Raw genomic sequence first — 23,800 nt, 5'->3', positions numbered from 1 at the left:
TCAGACATACGACATTCGTACCCTCTCATCCACACGACAACTCGTTTACTACTTTAGCTTCGCGGCATGTTTTGGGTATTTTGGACGTTTCTCACTGGAAAAAGAAAAAATCTCACCCGCTTTCACCGCTTGTTCTTCTATTATTCCAACTTAAAAGAACCGCAATTTTTTGCCGCCGTGATTGGGGGTTAGCATGTTAGCATTAGCGTCACTTAACGCCGCCACACTGTTATTATTGTTATTGTCAATGCCGTGATCGGCCGGACTTATGTCACTCGCAGGGTTACACGGCAAAACGATCCAGAAAAAAAAAGTTTTATATGTGATTTATTCCAGTGTTTCCCAACCTTTTTTGAGCCACGGCACATATTTTAAATTAGAAAAATCACACGGCACACCACCAAATAAATATTTCAAAAACATTTTTTAACGACTTAGAATGAGTCTCAATTTACTTGGTGTGAAATCTAATATATCTAATATCTGTAGATTCGTCAAGTTGCAATGCAAATTTCCCACTGATGTGCAAGTTTTCTAGAACACTTTTTTGCAATGACTGAAGAAATGTCATCAATATGTCTGAAAATGGTATTATTTAAGAGAACTGGCTATTTCTTTATCAACGCCAGAGCCGAGCATTTCTTCTCCAATGATTTTTCCGGCAGGTAGTATTAATGTTTTGCTGTTTGGATTTAGAGACGAGTTCAGCAACTTTATAGCAGCTTTCACCGCTTTCTCACTCGTCTTGGTAGTTTTCAACAATGCTGCCTGTTTGTTTACGCAGATACAAGTACTTTTTATTTTAAAAATGTATCACGCAAAGCGTCAATTATCACTCATGCACAGGTTAATTCACTACCTGTTGCCATCGAGTGGAAGAGCGTTTACCGTAATTTCCGGACTATAAGGCGCACCTCAATATAAGGCGCACCGGCTAGAACAGGGGTCGGCAACTCTTTCACCTTTACACTGCGGCTCCGAGTGTCTTGGGAAAATAAATTATAAATATTCAATTGAAGTGTATTTCATTTGTGTTGATTCCGTTCCTTAAGCTGGAAGATTTTTGTGATCTTGAAATATTAAATAAAATTAGATTTATTATTTTTCGCCACTAGAAATAACGTCACACTCGCGGAAGCCGGTAAAGTCCTGATTTGCAGATGCCTTGCGCAGAAGTTCAGGAGCAGAAGTCCCATCAACCAGGTAAAATAGATATTTATGAATATATTTTGCAAATATTTATTTCCTATTGTGCACTGACACAGTGTTTTTTTTCCCGATTTATTTTAAAATTCAGGTCAAGGCTCCGCTACACGCTCTGAAAGCCCAAAGCTCAAAATGAGTTCATTACATAAATAAAATTTAATTTTCTATGTAATACTTTGTGAATTTCAGAAGCAACACACTACACACTTGTTTATACAAAGTGTAAAGGTAATAAAAAGCAATATATACGGCGGTACCTTTATTTTTGACGTCAAAAAGTAATCGCGGCTCAGAATTTCCCGGTCATTTCATCGGTCCGATGTGACGAGTTTTAGCGTTTTAGCGGCGTGAAGCTCGTTAGCGTCCCCCCACCCGAAAGAGTCCATATATTAGCCGCATCGTTATTTACGTGAAAAAAGTCGCGGTAATTGCCCACATAGACATAGGAAGACACATTATTCGCGTTGAATAAATAATTTTCGGACCAATCGGGTGAAAGCGGGCATTTTTACCAGAGCTTTCAGCCGACTGAAGGCGACGGAGGTGCAGTTGAAGAGGTTCGGCGGCAGCCAGCCCTTATGCTCGTCGCAATGGCGGACGGCGGTGCCTGAGAAGCGCAAAGATAACGGATCTCGGTTAATGGCGGAGGATTAGCGGAGGGGGGGGTTTCGGCGCCGTCATCGCACCTTGAGTTCCCTTGGGGCAGGGGACCGCCGCGGGGAGGCCGAACTTGGTCCGGGGCCACCAGATCCCGGCGTCGATAGCCTGAGGGCAGCTGTCGTAGATCACTGCCGGAAGGGGGGCACGTGGTGAGGACCTGCAGGCGGCGTCGCTAGGCGGCGTCGCTAGGCGCGACCCTTCGCTCTCACCTTCGCAGCCGTTGGCGGAAACCTCGGCGAAGGGGTTGTCGCAGCGGTCGCACTGGCGGCCGATCACGCCGGGTTTGCACGCGCACCGGCCACTCTCCCGGTCGCACGTCCGCGAGAAGGAACCCACCGGGTAGCAGTCGCACAGCAGGCAGGTGTCGCTGCCTTCCGGCCGGTAGTGGTTGTCCTGGCAACGACACCGGAGGGAGATGATTCGCTGCTATTTTCTCTTCCCGTCGCCGCCGGGAAAAACCTTCACGACGAGGAGATGAATCCAGAAACGGTCTTTCTAGCTAACGCTAGCTAACCGTTAGCTAACGCTAATACGTCTGTGTATAACATGAAAACGAGAGGGTGAACGCTTGCACGTCTCCATGTGTGAACCCCTTCCTTTTGTCCAATCACAACGCAGGGATAGACTCCGCCACCGCCTTGCAAAATACGCTGCTCAAAAAAATAAAGGGAACACTTAAAAAACACATCCTAGATCTAAATGAATGAAATATTCTTATGAAATACTTTGCTCTTTACACAGTTGAATGTGCTGACAACAAAATCACACACAAATGATCGATGGAAATCAATTGTATCAACCCATGGAGGTCTGGATTAGGACTCACACTCAAAATTAAAGTGTAAAAACAAACTCCAGGCTGATCCAACTTTGATGTAATGTCCTTAAAACAAGTCAAAATGAATCTGTGTTGCTTCCCGAGTGGACACTATGATTTCACACAAGTGGGATTGACTTGGAGTTACATTGTGTTGTTCAAGCGTTCCCTTTATTTTTTTGAGCAGTATATTTGCAGACGACGAATGAATGAAGAGCCGGCGCGCTCACCTTGCAGCGACACTCGCCGCTCGTCTTGTTGCAGTCCGAGTCGAACCCCCTGTCGGTCGGGCAGTTGCAGGGGCCGCAGGTCTTGTGGCCCCACCAGCCTCGAGGGCAGGGCAGGTCGGTCCTGCGGGGGACGCGAACGCGTTAAACGGCGAAGCGGCGGCGGCGGCGGAGGAAACCGCGCGAAAACGTGCATACTTTTTCTCGCAGTAGCGGCCAAAGTAGTTCTTGGGACAGTCGCAGGTGTAGCCGCGGGGCGAGCCGGGCTTCCTGGTGCACGCCGACTGGTGCTCGCAGGGGTTCAGCGCGCACGCGTCGGTGCAGTTAGCGCCGTAGTAGCCTGCGGGCGGGCGGAGGAGTCGCTAAGACGGCGGAACCAACGCAAAAACGAGCGATTCGGGGCGGAAGCTGACCGGCAAGGCAGGTGCAGGAGTGGCTGTCCCAGTCGTCGCTGCAGTAGCTGTTAGCGGGGCAGGGTCCGGAACCGCAGGGGTCCGGCACGCCGCAGCCCCGCTCCACGTTCACCCTCCTGGCCTGGGACGGGCTCACGGCGCCGCCCACGCGCAGACCCTGCGGACACATGAACGCTTGACCCTCGCCTACGGGTGCGGCCGAAACCGACGGAGCGGGTCGTACCTGGATGCACCCTCGGAAACCGTGCTGGATTTTCCCGTCGGGTCCCGCCAGGCCGCCGACGCTGACCCTGCTCGGCTCGGCGTCCCGCGGCCTCCCGTCCACCTCCATGCTGGCCTGAGATGAAGACGGAATGAGGCGGCGACCGGCGTGGAAGGAGCGCCGAGCTCCCGGATCCGGAGACTCACCAGGTAGTTCCCGTGGTCCAGGGAGAGGTCGACCCTGCGGGGGCGCGAAGCTCCGCCCGCCCCTCCGAGGTCCAGCTGCAGATGGTGCCACTCGCCGTCGTTGACCTGCACCTCCTCCACCCTGGAAAGGGTGGAGTCCTCCCCCCGGTGCAGACCCATCAACACGCTGCCGTCCCGCAGCTGCGAGAAGGGGCGACACCGGGGCGTTACCACGGAAACACCCGAAGGAACCCCCCCCTATAAAAAGACCCGCAATCCCTCGGTCGGCCACTAGGGGGCCCCCCGATGCCTCCTGAGCTTCCGACCCCCGGAGGTTTGACGGTTAACATCAGACCTTCTTCAAACCTCAGGGAGCTCCAGATGTTTTCGGGCGCCGTCGTTTTATCTCCGTTTTTATTTGACAAAAAGAAAAGCGTCCGCCGGGACGATGATGTGATCGTTAAACCGTCTCCGAGGCGACCGGGTTGTCCGCGTTTGCATCTCACCTGCAGCGTGAGGTTGTGCAGGCCGGACGCGACGTGCAGCAACGTAGCGGCGCGCTGCCGCGTGCGGAACATGAGCTCCGCGCGCCACGGCGCCGGGGACGCCGTCGCCGCCATGTTGTCCCACTGCAGCAGGCTGTCGCCGAGGAAACGCTGCGGGTTCGGCATGACTGCGGGAGGAGAAATCCGCGTTAGTCGGCGAGCGGGCGGCCATCTTGGCGAGGCGGGGAAAAAGTTCTTCTCCTCGTGTTCCTGCGGATCGTCAATCAGAAGGCGAACAGCTGCGCCGGATCGGGTGGAGGAGCGTCCGACACCCGAGACCTCCGGAGCAGAAACATTAGCTCGGTGTCTTTTTTTAAAAGAAAAAAAAAAAAAAAGACGGAGGAGAGGAGGCGTGGGAGTGTCACCTTCGTCTTCCGCCGTTCAAATTATCAGTCGGTTTGGGCGCCGCTCACCCTTTTCGCAGTTGGGGCCTCCGAAGCCGAGCGGGCAGTCGCAGCTGAGGGACCCCCACAGGTTCACGCAGGTTCCCCCGTTCTGACACGGGCTGTTGTTGCAGAAGTGTCTCTTTGCCGAGCATCCTGGAGGACGAAGCGAAGTCAGGGGCGATTCCAGAGAAGTCGCGACTATCGGGCTCCCTTTCCTCGCCGCTACGTACCCGGCAGGGTGCCGTTGTTGGCGATGAAGCCGGCCATGTCGACGCGCTGGTTGTCGACGCGCAGGTTCCTCATGCAGCCGACGAACTGCCGGTTTCGGACGGGGAAGTCCTCCGGGAGTTTGGGTACCCCGCCCAGGAGCAGCGGTCCGGTCAGGTCCAGGGATCTGGAGACGCAAGCACGCCGGCGTGAACATCTACGCCCCTTAAACGGAACCCGTTGACGCCGCCGTGTCGACGCCGACGTACTTTTTGGACCCGGACTGGCTCCCCTGCGCGGAGCAGGTGTAGTTTCCGATCACGTGGCCGAACCTGCGAGCCACCGAGGCGTCGCAGTCGTCCACCGTCACCACCACCACCTTCTGGTCCGACGGTCCTTGCGGGAGGCCCGCCTGGTTCAGGATCGGCTGCCGGAGAAAAGAAGCGCGCACACACAAAGTCAGTCAATATCTATTTTTAAGAAAATATTTTGGGAACTTTTGCTATTTATATCCAGGGAAACGGAGATGACGAGCTCTGGTAGACGGAGGAATCTTCAGCACACGAGCAGGAGAAGGTCTCTCCGCGGGACATCAACCCCGTCAACAAAGGATCTCCTCCATTGTCTTGGGAATCAATGAGAAGGCGCAACAAGAGGAGGAGGGACCTGCAGGGCCTTGGGGGGATTATCTTGTCAGGAAAGGTCACGACCCCATTCTGAAACCGAACGGTCCCTCCGGGGTCACCGCGAGCTCGGAGGAGGCCGTCAGCTGGTCCCACGTGGGGGAACATGCAGATGAAAAACAGCATTTTTTTTTGCTGACTTTTTTTTTTTTTTTTTTGCGGCATCCGGAAACAGAAGGATAAGGAAAACGGCGTTTCTGGAACGGACGGATCCGAAGACTTCCGACGAAATGATCACCCGATGAGACGACGTTTGTCTAAAATGATAAAGCAATACAAGTTGTAACCAGTGGGAGGCGAAAGGAACACTAAGGTGACCCCTGAACCTGCAGAAGCTACAAGGACGGTACATCCAGTTACATCATGACAAGAAGATTTCCGCAAGAATTCACCTGGGAGACTCAGAACCTCCACAGACAACAATTTTATTTTCTTATTTCTATGAGCCTCCGCGCACCCTGATTAACCTTTCCTTGCAGCAGAGAACGAAGCTCTCCATCTCTTCACGGACGGGTCCACAACAAGTACGCCCCGCTCCTGTTTTACCATGGTTTCTCCAGGCTAGCTAGCAGCTGGCGGTGCGTCCGATTGTCTTTCAAATGCCACTTCACAAACAGCGGCGGCCATGTTGGTGTCAAATGCTCATCCCGTTCGCTGCTAACTCCGATCTGGGGTCGGATCACGAAAAGTAAAAATCCACTCCCAAGTTGCGGCACTCGACAGGTTGCATCCCTCATAAAAGTGAGGGGAACTCGGGGCGACTTCGACCGAACTCGACTGAAAAACTGCCCCAAAAAGGGGCGGTTCCCCAAAAAGGGGCGGTCCCCCAGGGGGCGGCTCTGCACGCTGATTGGACGTTACATTCAGAGGCAGCTACGACAGACAGAACGGAGTGGGATTTTTCATGCATCGCCCAGACCTCGCTTAGATACAACCGTCCCCGGCCTCCGTCTCCATGGAGACAAGGAAAACGCAACACCTTGACAAACAGGGCAGGTGCAGCTGAGGTTTCAGGCAGTTGTGGAAACAACCATGGTGACCTTTTCCTTTGGGCTCACTCTTCTCCATCTAACCCTATTCTCTGTATCCTCCTCTCTCACACCATTTAACTTCTATCCTCTCTCGCTACGTCCATAAATCTTCTCTTTGGTCTTCCACATGACTTCTAATTCCAGCGTTCGTCTACCAATATATTGACTATCCCTCCTCTGTCCATGACCCAACCATCTCAGTCTGGCTTCTCTGACCTTCTCTTCAAAACATCTAACATGTGCCGTCCCTCTGATGGATTCTTTCCCGATCCTATCCATCCTGGTCCCTCCCAAAGAGAACCTCAGCATCTCTGTGATCTCCAGCTCTGCCGCCTGTCTTTTGGTCATTGTCACTGCTTTGTACAGCATACACTATCGCTGGTCTCACCACTGTTTCATCCACCTTTCCAAATTCTTCTGGCTGATAGTCTTCTATCTCATAGTACCCCTGACACTGCTCTGTACCCATTCCAACCATCTTGAACCCGTTTCTTTTCCACACTCTCCTATGTTCGGGGCTGTTGACCCCAAGTACCTGAAATCCTCCAGCTTCTTGATCTCCACTCCCTGTAGCCTCACCGTTCCACCCGAGTTCCCCTCATTCACACGCATATATTCTGTCTTGCTGCGACTAACTTTCATCCCTCTCCCTTCCAGAGCATACCTCCACCTCTCTGGATGTTCCTCTACCTGTTCCCTGCTCTCACTACAGATCACTATGTCTTCAGCAAACATCATGGTCCATGGCGATTCCGGTCTAACCTCATCTGTCAGCCTGTCCATCACCCCTACAAACAAGAAGGGGCTCAGAGCTGATCCCTGATGTAGTCCCATCTCCACCTCGAGCTTCTCTGTTACACTCGCGGCACATCTGACCATGCATACATGTCCTGCACCAGTCTAACATACTTCACCGCCACTCCAGACTTCCAAATATGCTTTTTCTGGGTCTACAAAGACAAAATGCAGCTCTCTCTGACCTTCTCTGTACTTCTGTGCCAGCATTATTAAAGCAAATCCTGCTTCTGAAGTCCTCTTCCTAAGCATTAAACCACTTCTTCTGCTCTTAGGCTACTTCTGCTCTTCCAGACTTCCTAATATAGTACCATAATTCAGCACCCTCTCGTATGCTTTTTCTGGCACTACAAAGACAAAATCCAGTCGACTGATGATGTCCCACCACCACCTCGAACTACTCCGGTCGATCTTCTATCTCCGCTCACTCGGTGCCTGTGGATGGGGATGTCGCACGGGTCTCTCCATGTGCGAATGATTGCAAGACATACGAATGAAAGAGTGAATGGTAGCATGGCTCCATTGTACCCTTTCCCGACGACAGCTGGCTCTCGGCCTCCCCCCGCGCCTGAACGCGGGATAAGGGGATGATAAATGAACGATGAATAATAATGGAAACGGGTGAGGGGTAACAATACGACATCCATCCACGACGCTAAGCTAAATGGACTCTGACATCGAACGTGGAGACGTCCCAGTTTGTCACGACTTGAAGGAGTCGGGGTGGGCTTTTCCCACAGGAGGGTCCGGTCCGATGCTAAGCAGACGGAAACGGACGCCGAAAACACGGCATTCCGGCCAATTTGTCCCAAATTTGTCAGCGGTGGAACAAGTGAACGCGGCGTGTGAATCTGCCAGAGCTGGAATCATCCAATCATCCCCCTTCCTCCTCCTCCTCCTCGCCGTGAAAAGCCCTGAAAGAGGCAACGCTCCAGGTTGGACGCTCCCTCCGCTGACCTCCGCTGTCATCCGTCACGGCTGTTGACTCTCCAATAATGACTGACTGTCAGGGCATCTTTCACCGCGGCCCGGAGCGCACATATTTACCCAAGGCGCCGCCGAACGCGGGCCTCGCTAACCGCCGCCGCAGGGGGATTATGGGAATATGAGTCCCTCCTGTCACAAAAGCTGAGCGGGCGAGACAAATACAGATTGACTTTGGGGAAACCATGGCGACGGGAGAGTCTGGCCCCCGACGTTCGGATGTTTCTTCTGCTTTTTTTTTTTTTGTCCCCAATGGAGGACGGAGGAGCGGGGACGGGGGGGTGGCGCTGTCCCCGGGGCCGCATCATTCACTGCCCACGGCCCCCCAAAGGAAGCAGAGGCAAACACAATGGCGGCGGTCATTGCCATTCTCCACAGTCCCCCCGCTACCCTGAAAGCCACATTTGAATCCACCCCCCCCCCCCCCACGCCGGCGTGGACAGGGACGGGCCAGGGAGGGAGCCGGCGTGGGATTCCTCCGGCGGGCGGGGCCGCCGTTCTACCTCGGCAACCTGGGATGGTAGCCCGACGGTGCGTTCAAGAGCATCCGGGTCACAAGCAAGAATTCGGGATTTGTCCCAAATATTGGCCAGGGGAGGGAAGGGGGGGTTGCTTGGAAACATCTTTATGATGTAAAGCGGCTCCTCAGGCGGCGGGAGCCCGGGCGCCACGGCTCGCCGCATTCCTACGGGGTCAAGCCGGCACCGGGTTCGCCAGACGTTACGTGAGATCGGAAAATAATAGTCCCTCCTGGAACAAACCCTTCTTTTTACCGATACATTTTTGGCGGTCTATTATAAAATATGATTGACAGCTGTCTGTTTTGGCCCTGACTACTTCCTGTTGCATTAGCAGAGGTACCTTGTGGTAGTAGTGGACCTCCGCCTCGTGCCACTGACTAGTAACACTACTATTAGTGCATCTACAAATACTACATCCACTACTACGATGAGTACTACTACTCCCTGTTGCATTAGCAGAGGTACCTTGTGGTAGTTGGACCGCCACCTTGTGCCACTTATTAGTAAGACTACTATTAGTGCATTTACAAATACTACATCCACTACTACAATGAGTACCACAACTCCCTGTTGTGTTAGCGGAGGTACCTTGTAGCGGTGGACCTCCACCTCGTGCCAGTTACTAGGAACACGACAAGTAGTGTAACTCTTTTACTACATCCAGTACAACGATGAGTACCACGAGTCCCTGTTGTGTTAGGGGTGGTACCTTATTGTAGCAGTGAACCTCCACCTCGTGCCACTTATTAGTAACACTACGAATAGTGTAACTCATATACTACATCCACTACTATGATGAGTACCACTACTCCCTCTTGTGTTAGCAGAGGTACCTTATTGTAGTAGTGGACCCCCACCTTGTGCCACTTACTAGTAACACTACTAGTAGTGTATCTACAAATACTACATCCACTACTATGATGAGTACTACTACTCCCTGTTATATTAGCGGAGGTACCTTATTGTAGTAGTGGACCTCAACCTCGTGCCACTTACTAGTAACACTACTAGTAGTGTAACTCTTATACTACATCCACTACTTTGATGAGTACTACTACTCCCTGTTGTGTTAGCGGAGGTACCTTGTTGTAGTAGTGGACCTCCACCTCGTGCCACTACTAGTAACACTACTACTAGTGTATCTACAAATACGACATCCACTACTACGATGAGTACCACTACTCTCTGTTGTGTTCTTGGAGGTACCTTATTGTAGTAGTGGACCTCCACCTCGTGCCACTGCCCGTCGCTCACGCCGCCACGGACGAATGGCGAAACCGTGGTCTTGGTCTCACCTGGGGACGTGGAGAAAGAGGGAGGGGAGTTTAACATTGACTAACATGACAAAAAAAAAAAAAAACAACCCAAACCGTGAGGTCAGGTGACTGGCGTACCCGCCGAGAAGGTGAGCTGGATCTGCTCGTCGATTATCTCCATGGCGATGAAGTCGTGCTTCTCGTTGAAGCGGCCGTTGTACAGCAACAGGCCGTTGGGTTCTTTGGTGGCAAATCTGAGGAAGGTAAAAAATAAACAAATCTAGTTTCCAGTTAAACCCCATTCCACCAATTTCATTGGCTTTTATTTATTGATCGGAAAATGAATTGGCGGCCGATCGGCGATCAGCCTTCGGCGCCCGATTACAGATTCACCAGACGTCCAGCTGCGCCCCTTCCACGATGTCTGACCCACAAATGGAAAATCAAAGGGTATCAATCAATCAATAAATCAATCGCCGATGACTGCAGAAGGACCGTACCATTTCAAAGTAATGGGGGTGTGTTTTTGCAGGATATCCGTGGTTCCTGAACGCCATTTCTTACTCGGACAACATCGAGGATGTTTTTCTTTCTTTTTTTTTTTTTTTTTCTCCCCCGGTCGTTGTTCTTTTTTTCTTCCGACCCCGATGATCGGTTGGCGGATAATGAGGTTAATCGTGAGCGCCGAGGAGGAAGAAGAGGAGGAAGAGAAAGAGACACACGGCGAGGAAGCACGGAAAGCTGCACGCCATGAGAGGAAAATAACAGAAGCCCATTATGTGACACACTAACACAGTGAGAGAGGGAGAAGTAGGGCATTGTTAGTGTACTTGGGAGGGGGGGGGTGCAAGACGACACACACACACACACACACACACACACACACACACACACACACACACAGCAGGTGGCCCTCCCTGTATCTGCTCATACCGTTGTGAAGATGCTACATCCCCCCCAATGGGTTGTAGGGTACATGCAAGAGTACATTTCGCACTATAAGGCGCGCCTATTTTCTCGACTGTGCGCCTTATACATGAATTCGTCTTGTGCTTACTGACCTTCCACCGATTTTATGTGGTACATAACGCTCGAAACCTTTCAATGTGACTTTGGTGACTTTGGTAAGCGACCAAGGTTGTAGCTGATGTAGTGCTTGCACAACTACAAGTAGTAGTTAATAGAAGTAGTGATAGTAGTGGAAGTAGTAGTAGTTCTCCTTGTGATCTTAGTGGTAGTGTTAGTTGTGGTTGTAGGAGTCATGATGGAGTCAAACTTGTCTGTAAATAAATATAAATAAAAATGTAAATAACAGAGATAAAACCCAATGGGTTGTAGGGTACATGCAGGAGTACATTTCGCACTATAAGGCGCGCCTTGAGTCCTTATATTTTCTCCACTGTGCGCCTTATACGTGAATTCGTCTTGTGCTTACTGACCTTCCACAGATTTTATGTGGTACAAAACGCTCAAAAATCGGTCAAAACCTTTCAATGTGACTTTGGTAAGCGACCAAGGTTGTAGCTGATGCAGTACTTGCACTGCTACAAGTAGTAGTTAATAGTAGTAGTGATAGTAGTGGAAGTAGTAGTAGTTGTTCTTGTGATCTTAGTGGTAGTGTTAGTTGTGGTTGTAAGAGTCATGCTGGTAATAGTGGCGTCAAGGGTGCTGAAAGTGATAGTAGTAGTGGATGTAGTAATACTAGTAGAGGTAGATATAGTTCTGTAATTTCGGGACTATTGAGTGCACCTGATAGAAGCTGCACTGCCTCAAAATAACTAAATAAATCCATGTGTACAAATATAGGCCAAACTTGTCTGTAAATAAATATCAATAAAAATGTAAATAACAGAGATAAAATATAAATAAAAAACATGAATAAAATGTTAATGAAAATGACGAAATAAATCTATGTGTATATATATATATATATATATGGGCTGAACTTTTCTATGATAAATGTAAATATAAGTAACAGTAAATCAAATATAAATAAAAAATAAAAATAAAACATTAATAAAAATTACGAAATAACTCTATGTGTATATATATTGGCTGAACTTTTCTATAAATAAATGTAAATAATAAATAACAGTAAATCAAATATAAATAAAAAAATAAAAATAAAATATTAATAAAAATAATGAAATAAATCTATGTGTACATATGTAGGCGGAACTTTTCTATAAATAAATAAATATAAATAATAGCAAATCAAGTATAAATAAAAAATTAATGAAAATAACTAAATAACTCTATGTGAACATATATAGGCCGCACTTGTCAAAAAGCTGCAGGTGTTCACGTTGTAAATGTTGAGACATTTAATTTTTTTTTCTTCACTTTTAATTAACTACAAAACAAAAATTCATAAATTAGCCGCTTCATTGTTTAAGCCACAGTGTTTAAAGCATGGAAAAAAAGTAGCGGCTTATAGCCCGGACATGACGGTACTTGCAATACTAGATCTCTTCCCACCATTACGAGTAACACTACTATAACTATATCTACCTCTACCAATATTAGTGAAAATGCAGATTAGCCTTCAAGTAATCACTAACGTCCCCTGTAATGGCCAAAAACTGGAAGTCAGGAGGAAATTTTAGGCGTTTTACTAGCGTTAGCGTGCTGCCGCTATGTCCGCGGCTAACCAGAAGATGCTAATCTCGATATAATGGCGGGTCTTGCGGTGACGTCACACCATCCCCAACCAATGGATGAGCTCCGACCAAACCGACAAACCAGAACCGCTGACGGAAACTAGTCGTAAACAGCGACTAAAAACTCGTCCAGCTGCGAGGAGGTGCGAGATGTTGGATCTTCTGCACGGCGTGGAGACAAAAACGCTCTTTCCTGTCTCTTCCTTCACTTCCTCGCCGCTGCACACTGGATGAGCGTGACACGGTTCCCCACATAAGGGCCAGACCGGTTGTTATTCTTACTAATGTGAGGCGCAGAGACGGGATTTAGTTCCAGCTGATTACTCTCACGGTCCGCAGGGCTCGGAGAGGAAGGGGGTTAAAGTAGAGCGACCCTTTTAAATCGATACGTCAAAGACCGGAGGGTCGCTCCGGTGTAATGGACCCGTGGCGTGGCGTGCGGAAGCCCCGCCCCCTTTCTGTCTGTCCGCCGTCCCCTCCATTATCCGTCCTCCACGGGCCCGCGAGGGGTCACGCCGTCTGGGAGCGTCCAAGTGACGGACGCAGAAGCCCTCGCCGCTAAGGAACGCCGCTAAGAGCGCCGCCGCGACACAAACACAAACTACTACTACTAGCACTGCTGCAACTGCTAGTTGATATACTGTGATGTCTTTTCTCGCCATTACTACGATTTACTAGTAACGCTACTATTAGTGTATCCACAAATACTACATTCACTACTGCTACAATCTCCAACCAATGCTACTACAACAGTGACACTACTACTTCTACTACTACTACTTGCAATACTATATACCTTTTCCCCTTATTACTACAACTTACCACTACTACTAGCACTACTATTACAACCATCACTGCTAGTACCACTGCAACTAATATTACATGAACAACTATTTCTACTGCTTCTGCTACTGCTAAAGCTACGACATCAACTACTACTCCTAGCAATACCGCCATTACTACAACTTATCGCTCCTAGTGACACTAATATTATGATATCTACAACTACTAATCCTAGTACCACTACTACATCCACTATCACTATTACTATGAGTGCCACTGTTACCATCATGACTAGTACAACCACTACGAACAGTACTAGTTATACAGGAACGACGACTACTCCTACTACTTTCTACTACTTCTACTACATCAACGACTGCTCGCAATACTATTATATCTCTTCCCACCATTACTACAACTTATTACTACTAATAGTACTACTTGTAACACTACTATTACCTTGACACTGCTATTAGCTTAACCAATGACGTGGCTAATTTATGGATTTTTTTGTGCTAATGAGCTTCACGCGACCAAAACATTTCGCCTCGTCACATCAGGTGGATGAAATGACGGTGAAATTCTGAGGCCGTTCGATTCCGACAGCGAAAAAGACGACTTTAACAGTTTTAGCGCGCAGGAGGAAGATGGAGATAGACATCAGCTGGAGGAGGACAAAGTGGAGATGGAAAATGGATGGATGGATGGACTTTTCCTTACGTTATTTATTATTCATCTGCTGCGTTACACAGACTGTTTGGAAAAAAGAATTTCCTGTGTCTATTTGTGGATGTTATTGGTATGTATTTTCTGTGTAAACATCTCATGTTACAACCTGGACACCTGCGGCTTATAGACGAGTGCGGCCTATATATGTACACATAGATTTATTTAGCTATTTTTATGAATATTTGTCTGGTTATTTTTTGATTTATAATTTATTTACTTTAATTTATACCCATATTTATATTTATTTTATAGACAAGTGTGGCCTATACATGTACACATAGATCTATTTGGTTATTTTTTTCAATATTCTATTTACTTATATTTTTCATTTATATTTTATTTACTTTTATTTACATTTATTTATAGGCAAGCACAGCCTATATATGTATACATATATTCATTTAGTTATTTACTTTTTTATTTATAATTTTATTTATAATTTTACTTTTATTAACATTTTATTTACATTTTTTTTAAGACAATTGTGGCCTATATATGTATACATAGATTTATTTAGTTATTTTTTCAATATTCTATTTATTTAGATTTTTCATTTATTTTGTATTTATTTTATTTACATTTCTTTATGGCCAAGTGCGGCCTATATATGTATACATATATTCATTTAGCTCTTCTTTATTCATATATTATTTTATTTTTCTAATTATAGCTTTACTTTTATTCATATTTTTATTTACATTTATTTATAGACAAGTGTGGCCTGTATATGTACACATATGTTTATTTAGTTATTTTTTAATATTTCATTTATCAATTGGATTTATAATTTAGCATTTATATTTTAATTTAGTTTTATTAATATTTTTATTTACATTTGTTTATAGACAAGTGGGGCCTACATACGTACACGTATATTTATTCAGTTATTTTTTTATATTTCATTAATTTATATTTCTAATTTATATTTTATTTACTTTTATTTATATGTTTATTTATATTCTAAATATATATTTATTTATAGACAAGTGCAGCCTATAAATGTACACATAAATTGTGTGTTTAGTAGTAGTGTTAGTAGTGCAGTCATGATTGTTGTAATACTGACGGTGGTGTTCACAGTAGTAGTCGTAGTAGTAAATAGTACTTTCAGCTTTAAATCCAGCCGACTTCAATGTGCCGTCATATTTTGTTTGTGAAGAAATCTCAGCCTTCGTTGTCGAGCTTTTGCCTCGGGAGTGTGCACATATGTGTGTGTGTGTGACGTCTCAAACGAGCCACCGCCAAGTAAACAAGACCCGCTCATGATGACAGAAGCTCATTCTTGTAGAAACCCGATCGCAGTTGGTTTTGGTGTCCGACCCCCCCGCCGCCTCCGGGCGCTCATCATGGCTGCCTTGTTCCAGGTGGCGGTGGCGGCGGCGGCGGCGGCTCCCTCGCCGCTCCTTTTAAGCAGGCCGGCGAAACGTATCCCGCTTTCAAAAACTGGTCGGGGCAGTTCTGCATCAAAAAACAAAAATGGCTGACACCCGAGCCGCACTAAAAGGAGGGCCGAGTCCCACGGGGCTCGCCGGGCAGGTCCCGTTTCCTCCGGCGGCCATTATGTACCCCCCCCCCCGAACGGACAGGTGTCACAATAACACAAACAAAATGGCGGGACGCCTTCTTTGGCACTCTTCAACTCATGCCCCAGAAGCTAACCGCTAATCAAGGATCGTCCCAGCCAGTTTGGAAGGCGTGCTAACCTCGAGCGCCGCCCGGCGATGATGAAGGTGTGATGAAATCGCCACCGGATGTTGGGGACGGCGTTTCTGTTCCTTCGGATAACCGGATAAAACACTGGGTTGGATTAAATACCTTTCTTTTCGCCCGTTCCCTTCAGGGGTTGCCACAGTATGTCAACCTCCTCCATCTGATCCTTGTTCCCTGCTCTCACCACAGATCACAATGTCATCTGCAAACATCGTGGTCCATGGAGATTCCTGCCAACCTCATCTGTCAGCCTGTCCACCATCATTGCAAACCCTGATGTAGTCCCACGTACCCCACTTCTGACCATGCATACATGTCCTGCACCAGTCAAAGATACTGCACTGCTTCTCCAGACTTCCTAATGTAGTACCATAGTTCAGCACCCTGTCGTACACTTTTTCTGGCTCTACAAAGACAAAATGCAGCTCCCTCTGACCTTCTCTGTACCTCTGTACCAGCTCTCTTAAAGCAAATCCTCCGTTTGAAGTCCTCTTCCTAGGCATGAAACCACTTCTTCAGATCTTAGGCTAGTTTCCATTACTCTCTCCCAAAACTCCACTGTATGGCTCATCAAATATTTAATAGTTGTCCCTCCATGAAGACAAAACCATTAGTGTGCCGTTTCCAGGCACCGTTAGCACGTTGCTAATCACAAGGCTACATTGGGCACACCAGCCAGTGAGCTGCAGCTCGCGGAGACAACAAAGCAACTAAAATTAGCTTGATATTTACTCCGTGACGTCATAACATCACCTCCCTTAGGCCCTACCGGGACGAAGTCGCCGAGCCCAGATATGAGCGCCGACCACGTGAGGTGAGCTCGGACGCTAACGCCGCTAATGCCCCCTTGTTTTTAGCATCCAGGGGGACGGCAGCCCAGAGCAAGGCGGGCGGCAGGTGTCGGCAGCCGACCCGCATACAGAGGGCAGGCCTTGAAATCTCACACACACACACACACACACACACACACACACACATTTGAGTGGGGGCTTACGTGAGGGACAGGGTGAAGTGGAAGCGCTGCCGGAGGCCCTTGAAGGTCAGGAAGGAGTGCGGCGGGAAGTTGCGGGTGGTCATCTCGCAGTACGGCTTCTCGTAGGCCCCCGACGGGCACTCGCACTTGAAACCGCCGATCAGCAGGTTCACGCAGGCGCCGCCGTTCTTGCAGACGCCCGGGGCGCAGCGGCCGGACCGGGACGACAGCTCGCAACGCTCTCCTGAGGGACGGACAAGAGGAAACGGATGTTAGCGACGGTACCGCTGCACCGGACCTACCTCTACCTTTCAATCAAGCGGCCCGTCATGCTTCGACGCTTCTCAGGGCTGGAATTTCACACAGAAAACCTCTTCATCCGAAGACCTTCTATTCGCCGCGACTATTAATCACTGCGGGCTTGTTTGCAGCTGGAGCGGCGGATGAGGGGTTAGCTCGCGACCAGAAACATCATCGGCCGTCACGCAGCCCTCCATATTGGCATTCGGTATCTCTCGATCAGCTGCAGATGTTGTTGACGGTGAATAATTCAATAAGAGGTCGGCGCCTCCGGCATCATTTATTCATCGGTTTATTTTCCGTAGAGGTCATGACCCTACAAGCTGGAGCCAATCAGAGCTGCTGTTGGGTGGAGGGGGCGGGGCTTAATCACTCATCCATGTCTACAGAAAAGGTAGTCTTCAGTGGACCTCCGGACAGTTTTTGGACTATGGGGTGGGCAGGACAGCAAAGAAGCTCCAAAGAGAACCCCTTGGACGCAACGCTCACGTCTCCTCCTGGTAGCTTCTGGACCCGCTGTGCAGATAAACCACCAGCGTTTCCTTGAGAAGAAGCCGGATCCATATTTCACAGCCTCTCAGACAGACGTCCCTCGCCGACGATACCCGGAAAAACACGGCTCCCGGCGGGAGGTTCGCGCCCCAGGTGTTGCCGGGCAGCGGCTCTCCGTTGCCAGCGAGCGGATCAGCGGGGGTTTGAACACTCACGACGCCTCCTCCGCCCTCCGACACGTTAATAATTGAGGCTCGTCGCCGTGCTTCCGCGTCTGCAGCCTCCATCAATCTTTAAAGAGGCAAACTGGACCCGTTTCCGGCTTTTATTTACAGCCAGGATGACAAACGGACTCCCCGCTGGGAATCACAGGCTAACAACCCCTGAAGACGCCGGCTGCTTCGGATAACCTTCATCACCGGACGCGTCTTTGAACGCGAAAAGGAGGCGGAAAATGATGCATTGTGAGGTGTTTTGTCAGATTTCAGCCAAGATTCCTGGACGGGCAAAGCGGGGCTACAGGCCGAGCTAGTGGACGACTTAGGGATAGTGGGCGTAACTGGTTGGGGGGGATACTGAGTGTGGCTAGGTAGGGGCGGAGGGTTTGTCTAGTTGTGTTAAGCAGGCATGGCTAGTTAGGGGCTAGTGGGATAGGCTAGGTGGGAGCTAGTGGGCATGGCTACTTGGGGATAGTGGGCCTGGCTAATTGGGATTGTGGCCATAGCTGGATGGGGGGGCAAGTTAGGGGGTTAGCAGGCATGGCTAGTTTGGGGGGTAGTGGGCACGACTTATTGGGGGTAGAGGGCATGGCTATTTGGGGGTAGTGGGTGGGGCTGGCTGGGGGTTGTGACTGTAACTGGGTGGGGAATATTTGGTTCAGCTAGTTGGAGGCAGTGGGTGTGGGTATTTGGGGACAGTGGGTATGGCTAGTTGAAAATAGGGGGTGTGACTGGTTGGGGGATGGTGTGTGTGGCTAGTTTCATTAGCAGGTATGGCAAGTAGGGGAAAGCCGGTGTGGTGATAGCGAGCGTGGCTTGTTGGGAGGCAGTGGGTGTGACTAGTAGGGGATGGTGTACAGGGCCGGTTTAGGATGTGGCATGGGTATTTGGACTAGTGGGCGTGGGTAGATGGGGATCGTGGGCATGGCTAGTTTGGGACACCGGATGTGGCTGGTTGTGGATAGTGGGCATGGCTAGATGGGGATAGTGGGTATGACTGGGTGGGGTATATTTGGTGTGGCTAGTTGGGGTCGTGGACATAGCTAGTTTGGGATAGTGGGCGACTAGTTGGTGGCACTAGCATGGGCTAGTATGGGATAGAGCACATGGCTAGTTGGCGGATAGTAGGTATGACCAATTGGGGATAGCCAGCATGGCTAGTTGGGGGTCAGTTCCAGATTATGGTATAGTGCTCTTGGGTAGTATGGGATAGCAGGCGTGGCTAGTTGGAACTGGACCCTGTTAGGGCGTAACAAGACCCCCATAAACAAGTAAACATCGGTATGTGTTAATGGGGTTTCCTGTACCTGCAGCGCAGAGTTCAGAGTTAGCTTCCAAGTTCTGAGGTCCGTTTTTGGATAATAACAAACCAAGTGTAACTGGACTACACTAATGGAGGACAGCGTGGATAGCCGCGCTAACTTTAGTAGCAGCCAGACGTCTGTCCTCCATGTTTGGTTCACATTTTGGACAATTTGATGCCCTCAGTTGGTTGGTAGCCTGCCAGCGCTCATCGCTCCCCATAAAATAATCTGCCAAAAACAGCAGGTCGGCGTGAACTCCAAATCCGTCCGACAGGGGTAACCACGGAAACAGTGGCTTGCGGCGTGCCCAGCCTAACTTGACAGCTGTCGACGACGAGTCCACCGAGGGGTCCGTTCCCTCGGAGACCCTGAGAGCTTCAACTCCGGAGAGGGAGGAGCTCCGAGCTCCTCGAACAGATCTGAGGTGATTCAGCCCAACGTCGATAACACAACACACACCCATGGGTGTCTGCAACCAAACACCAACGCACATTATATAAGATTTTTACCGTCCTTGCTAGCAAAACAGCGACGGGCATCAGCTGTTTTCCTAGGACGCCCCGACAGGGGGGGATACAGCTGCATCTCCGGGAGATACAAGTGATGAAGGTTGGGACGGGGAGCTGAGATGTCTCTGTGTCCTTGGCGAAGTTAAAAAAATATATATCTTGTTTAAAAAATAGCCAAAGGCGAGGTTAGAATGTATTAAAATGCTCATTATTGGTTGAGCCCCCCCCCGTTCAGTTGGTACGACCCAAGTCGGGCAACTTCCTGATGATGGAAACGATGGCGCTGCTAAGACGATGGCCGCGTTAAAAACAAAACATTCGGGGAACTGTCAGTCACATTGTTGGCTATCCTCTGGTTGTCGGGGGTGACAAACAGATATTATGGGATGCAAAGACACAAAACCGAAAGGACGAGCGCACATTAAAACACACTCACTGATGCGGCTCTTCACCCACTTAGCCGCCCGCTCGAGCACATGGAGCGAGGTATCTCACACACCAGCAGAGAAGAGAAAACCTCTTCATCTGCGCCGGGACCGGAGGGAACGAGCTTCTGGGCGCAAAAACGCCGGCGTGACCAGGCGGAGAATCGCCCACTCCTCTCGCTCCCCCGCCGTTAAAAGCGCCGGCGGCTCGGCTCCGACGCCCACGGGCCTCGCTTAAGTGCCACTCGACCCCGGGCGGCGGTGACCGAGCCCACGCCGCCGCGATACCGACACTATTCGTGGAACGGCCGCGTCGATAAGCGCGGAAAGAACACAAAATGGCGACCTTTCAACGCCCGGCGGGGAGTAATGGACGCGAGGCTTTCTGAAGCGGAGGAGCTTCAGTGTTTTTAGTTTGGGGGTTTAGCTGAGCAGGAGAGCATCTGATCTTCAAGGGGTCGACGGGGTAAACTAGATCCTGTTCGGAGGGGAGAGGGGGCGGAGCTTAGACCAAAACAAAGCTGAGAGGCGGAGCTTCATGGATGAGATGGACTGAGAACACGGAGAACCAAGGAAGGAGAGAACATTGCCAGACTTTCTCCATGAAGAAGAAACAAAGGAGGTCACACTCAGACTTGAGGAAAACAGGAAGCACCCTAGGATGGAGGTGGAGATGAAGGGGGTTAATATAAGTGCTTCCTGCAAGCGTGGAAAAAAAAAACTCCGATCTGGAGAAGAGATGAGGTCAGCAAAACCACATCCAGAACCTCGGAGAACCTTATCGGCTGATCGACGCCCCAAGAACGGTATAAAACTATTTCGCGGGACTCACCGGTGTAGTCCTCCAGGCACTCGCAAGTGAAGCCGCCCTCGCGGCTCCGGCAGACGCCGTGGACGCCGCAGGGCTTGGAGTAGCACAGGTCGATCTCCGTCTCGCAGTAGTCGCCGGTGAATCCGGCGGGGCAGCGGCAGCGCAGCCCGGCGATGGGGTGGATGGGCCTGAAGAGGATGGTGTCCGACGCCACGAAGGGCGCCAGGCTGTCGAACTTCAGCACCGACACGCACTTCATGTAGTTCTCGCAGGGCTCGCGCAGGCAGATGTTGTCGTCGAAGGGCAGGACCTCCTGGGAGGAGATCTGAGCCAGGAGGCTGCGGTTCAAGTAGAGGCGCTCCTGGAGCTCCTCCGAGCCGAAGAACTCGCCGGCGCCGTCCACGCCCCGCCTGTTCCCGCCGCCGCCGCCGCCGGCCGCCCGCTGGCTACCCTCCCCCGGCACGGCCACCGACAAGCTAACGTTGAGGATGCGCGCGCTGACGTCGGTGTCGTCCTGGACGTTGAAGATGACCACGTCCTCGCGGGCGGCGGAGAGGACGCGCGCCACGCCGTCCAGGAACTGGGCGAGCAGCAGCGACAGGAAGTGCTCCTGGGAGGTGTTGGCGAGACGCAGCGTGATGCTGTTGGACAGCATCTCGTCGGTGATGATGGTGACCTGGAGGAGGCACTGCGCCGACACCGAGTGCACGCCGTCTGCAAAACAACGCCGGCCAATTATAACCTTTTTTCTTGAAAGAGAAACAGTTCAAAATCAGTATTTTCAACAAGGTGAGAAGTTCAAGTTCTTGTCGTCCCAGATTTTTTGGAACCCTGTCACATCCCATGTATGCACAAAACCAGGAAGGCCTCCTTTCAGTTCCTCCTCGCACATTTCACGCCTCGCACTCACGGCCGCCGCCTTCCTTTCCCCCCTCCCGACGTCCGGAAGCGGGAACGCTAATTCGCCTCGGCGCTCCTTCGCTCGAACTCCGGGTTCTCCAGAAATCGCCCGCACCCGCGACCTGGACCCCCAAACATGTATGCCTTGTCCGACGTCTTTCACGGCCGCCGCCGCGGGTCGGGGCCTCGACCCCCGACGCGCATGACTCTGTGTCGTCATGACGACCTACATTAGACGGGAATAAACCGTCGTATGCCTCCTTTTGTTAGAGTCCTATTAAGACTGTAACCCCCCCCTCGTTTTTTTCTTTTCTACGCTGTAATGGCATTTGCAGAAGGAGGAGGAGGAGGAGGAGGAGGAGGAGGAAGCTCTGCTCACCGAGGAAGAAAATTATAATGAAAACAGCCTCCATCACAAAGAGCACAAAGGGCGGTTCTTTACGGGGCTAACAAGCGCAGAACCGACGGTTCCGCGTTCCGTCACGCAGCGGGGAACGTCCAAGCTGCACTCTTCATCACCTCAAGTCCCGGGAGCCAAACGTGAACGGAGCGCCGCGGAAGAACCAGAACCCCACGGTCTGCGTGGGCTTCCTCATGGTTCTCCGGGTTCTTCCCAGAGTCCCGAACACGCAGGAGACCCTGACCTGGCAAGAACTGTGAATGAGAGGGTGAATGGTTGGATGTCTAGATACGATGTTTGGATGAAGGAGTGAATGGTTTCCTCCAGTTGACGTGGAATGAAAGGGTGAATTTTCGGTACGGTCCACGGTGAATCCCGCCTCTCGGCCAGCGGCAGCCAGGGTAGCCTAAATGAAAAGAAGCGACTAGGAATACAATAAATAGAATTTAAAAAGGACGACCGTATTCGTATTTGTCGGAGAACATCCAGAGGTCCTCAACGGGCCGGACCGGCGCTTCAAAAACGGAGTTTAAGTCAGCTTTCCCTTTCGAGGCTTTGCCTACTCTTCCCTTTTAAGGTCAAACACCACTTTGCCGCGCCGCCGACCCGCGGAGCCCCTTCGGGGGAACGCAGGGACGGCTGGACCCGATCGAAACGTGCGGCTAACCCCCCCGTAACCCCGAAAAAGAAAAAATAATAATCAAAGGATGGCTTTGTCCGCGGCGTCTGGACGGCGTCCAGGGAGCGCAACCTGCGAACACAACTCACACAAACAAACAGCTCTGCACAAAGTTAGCAGATCCCTGTTTGGCAGCCGCAGAGTTTAAGCGGAGGGTGCCAAAGGGGGGGGCAAAAAGGGGGGGCAAAAAGGGGGGGCAGAAGGGGGGAGGTGGTAATAGAGGAAGTGAGACAGAAGCATGTTTGACACGGTTTTAATCCCCCTGTTTTCACTGGGGTGCTTCGAGCGCAGTAATAATAAAGGGTCTGAGAGGAGGAAGTGTGTGTGTGTGTGTTTACAGTACAGTGTGACCCCCCCCCCCCCCGACACACACACACACACACACACACCTGTGTACACGAGGAAACACCACCACAGTGGGAGGTGACAGGAGTGAAGGATCCTCCGAGAGCAAAGTGGAAATACTTTGCTAAAGTGTCTTCGATCGTCTCCGATCGATCGATCGATCAGTTGTTATGGATTGATATCGATCGGCGGCTTCAGGGGTCAGTTTAACTTCCGATTTCTTGAGAAAGATAAATCAGGACCACAAAATATTGATATTGATCAAAATTCTCCTTTGAGTTGTTATGGCATTAAAATAAATGGTTTGCCTCAAGCCAATTTAGCGTGTTAGCTAACACAGCTAAAACAAGCTTGTTAGCTAACACAGCTAAAACACGCTTGTTAGCTTACATAGCTAAAACAAGCTTGTTAGCTCACACAGGTAAAACAAGATTGTTACCTGAC

At 50.0% G+C, this 23,800-nt stretch overlaps 1 protein-coding gene across 1 annotated transcript in view; it reads right to left on the bottom strand.

The window, feature by feature from the left end:
- celsr2 (cadherin, EGF LAG seven-pass G-type receptor 2) overlaps positions 1-23,800 on the bottom strand; it is a 42,362-nt gene that overhangs the window by 6,257 nt on the left and 12,305 nt on the right. Inside the window, exons 2-17 of the mRNA XM_086169080.1 lie at positions 21,054-21,746; positions 16,995-17,217; positions 10,257-10,372; positions 10,069-10,157; positions 5,118-5,275; positions 4,872-5,035; positions 4,669-4,794; positions 4,217-4,383; positions 3,732-3,911; positions 3,547-3,660; positions 3,324-3,480; positions 3,109-3,250; positions 2,914-3,034; positions 2,076-2,259; positions 1,893-1,994; positions 1,719-1,813 (exon numbers count right to left, since the gene is read on the bottom strand). Coding sequence (XP_086025206.1) covers positions 1,719-1,813; positions 1,893-1,994; positions 2,076-2,259; positions 2,914-3,034; positions 3,109-3,250; positions 3,324-3,480; positions 3,547-3,660; positions 3,732-3,911; positions 4,217-4,383; positions 4,669-4,794; positions 4,872-5,035; positions 5,118-5,275; positions 10,069-10,157; positions 10,257-10,372; positions 16,995-17,217; positions 21,054-21,746 — 2,831 coding nt within the window. The remainder of the gene's footprint in view (positions 1-1,718; positions 1,814-1,892; positions 1,995-2,075; positions 2,260-2,913; positions 3,035-3,108; positions 3,251-3,323; positions 3,481-3,546; positions 3,661-3,731; positions 3,912-4,216; positions 4,384-4,668; positions 4,795-4,871; positions 5,036-5,117; positions 5,276-10,068; positions 10,158-10,256; positions 10,373-16,994; positions 17,218-21,053; positions 21,747-23,800) is intronic.

This window comes from Fistularia commersonii, chromosome 21 (genome assembly GCF_037954325.1).
Source record: "Fistularia commersonii isolate RoL2024-O1a breed Wild chromosome 21, RoL_Fcom_v1.0, whole genome shotgun sequence".
Lineage (NCBI taxonomy): Eukaryota > Metazoa > Chordata > Actinopteri > Syngnathiformes > Fistulariidae > Fistularia > Fistularia commersonii.
The sequence above is the reverse complement of the archived record's forward strand: the minus strand, read 5'-3'. Positions and strand labels throughout refer to the sequence as shown.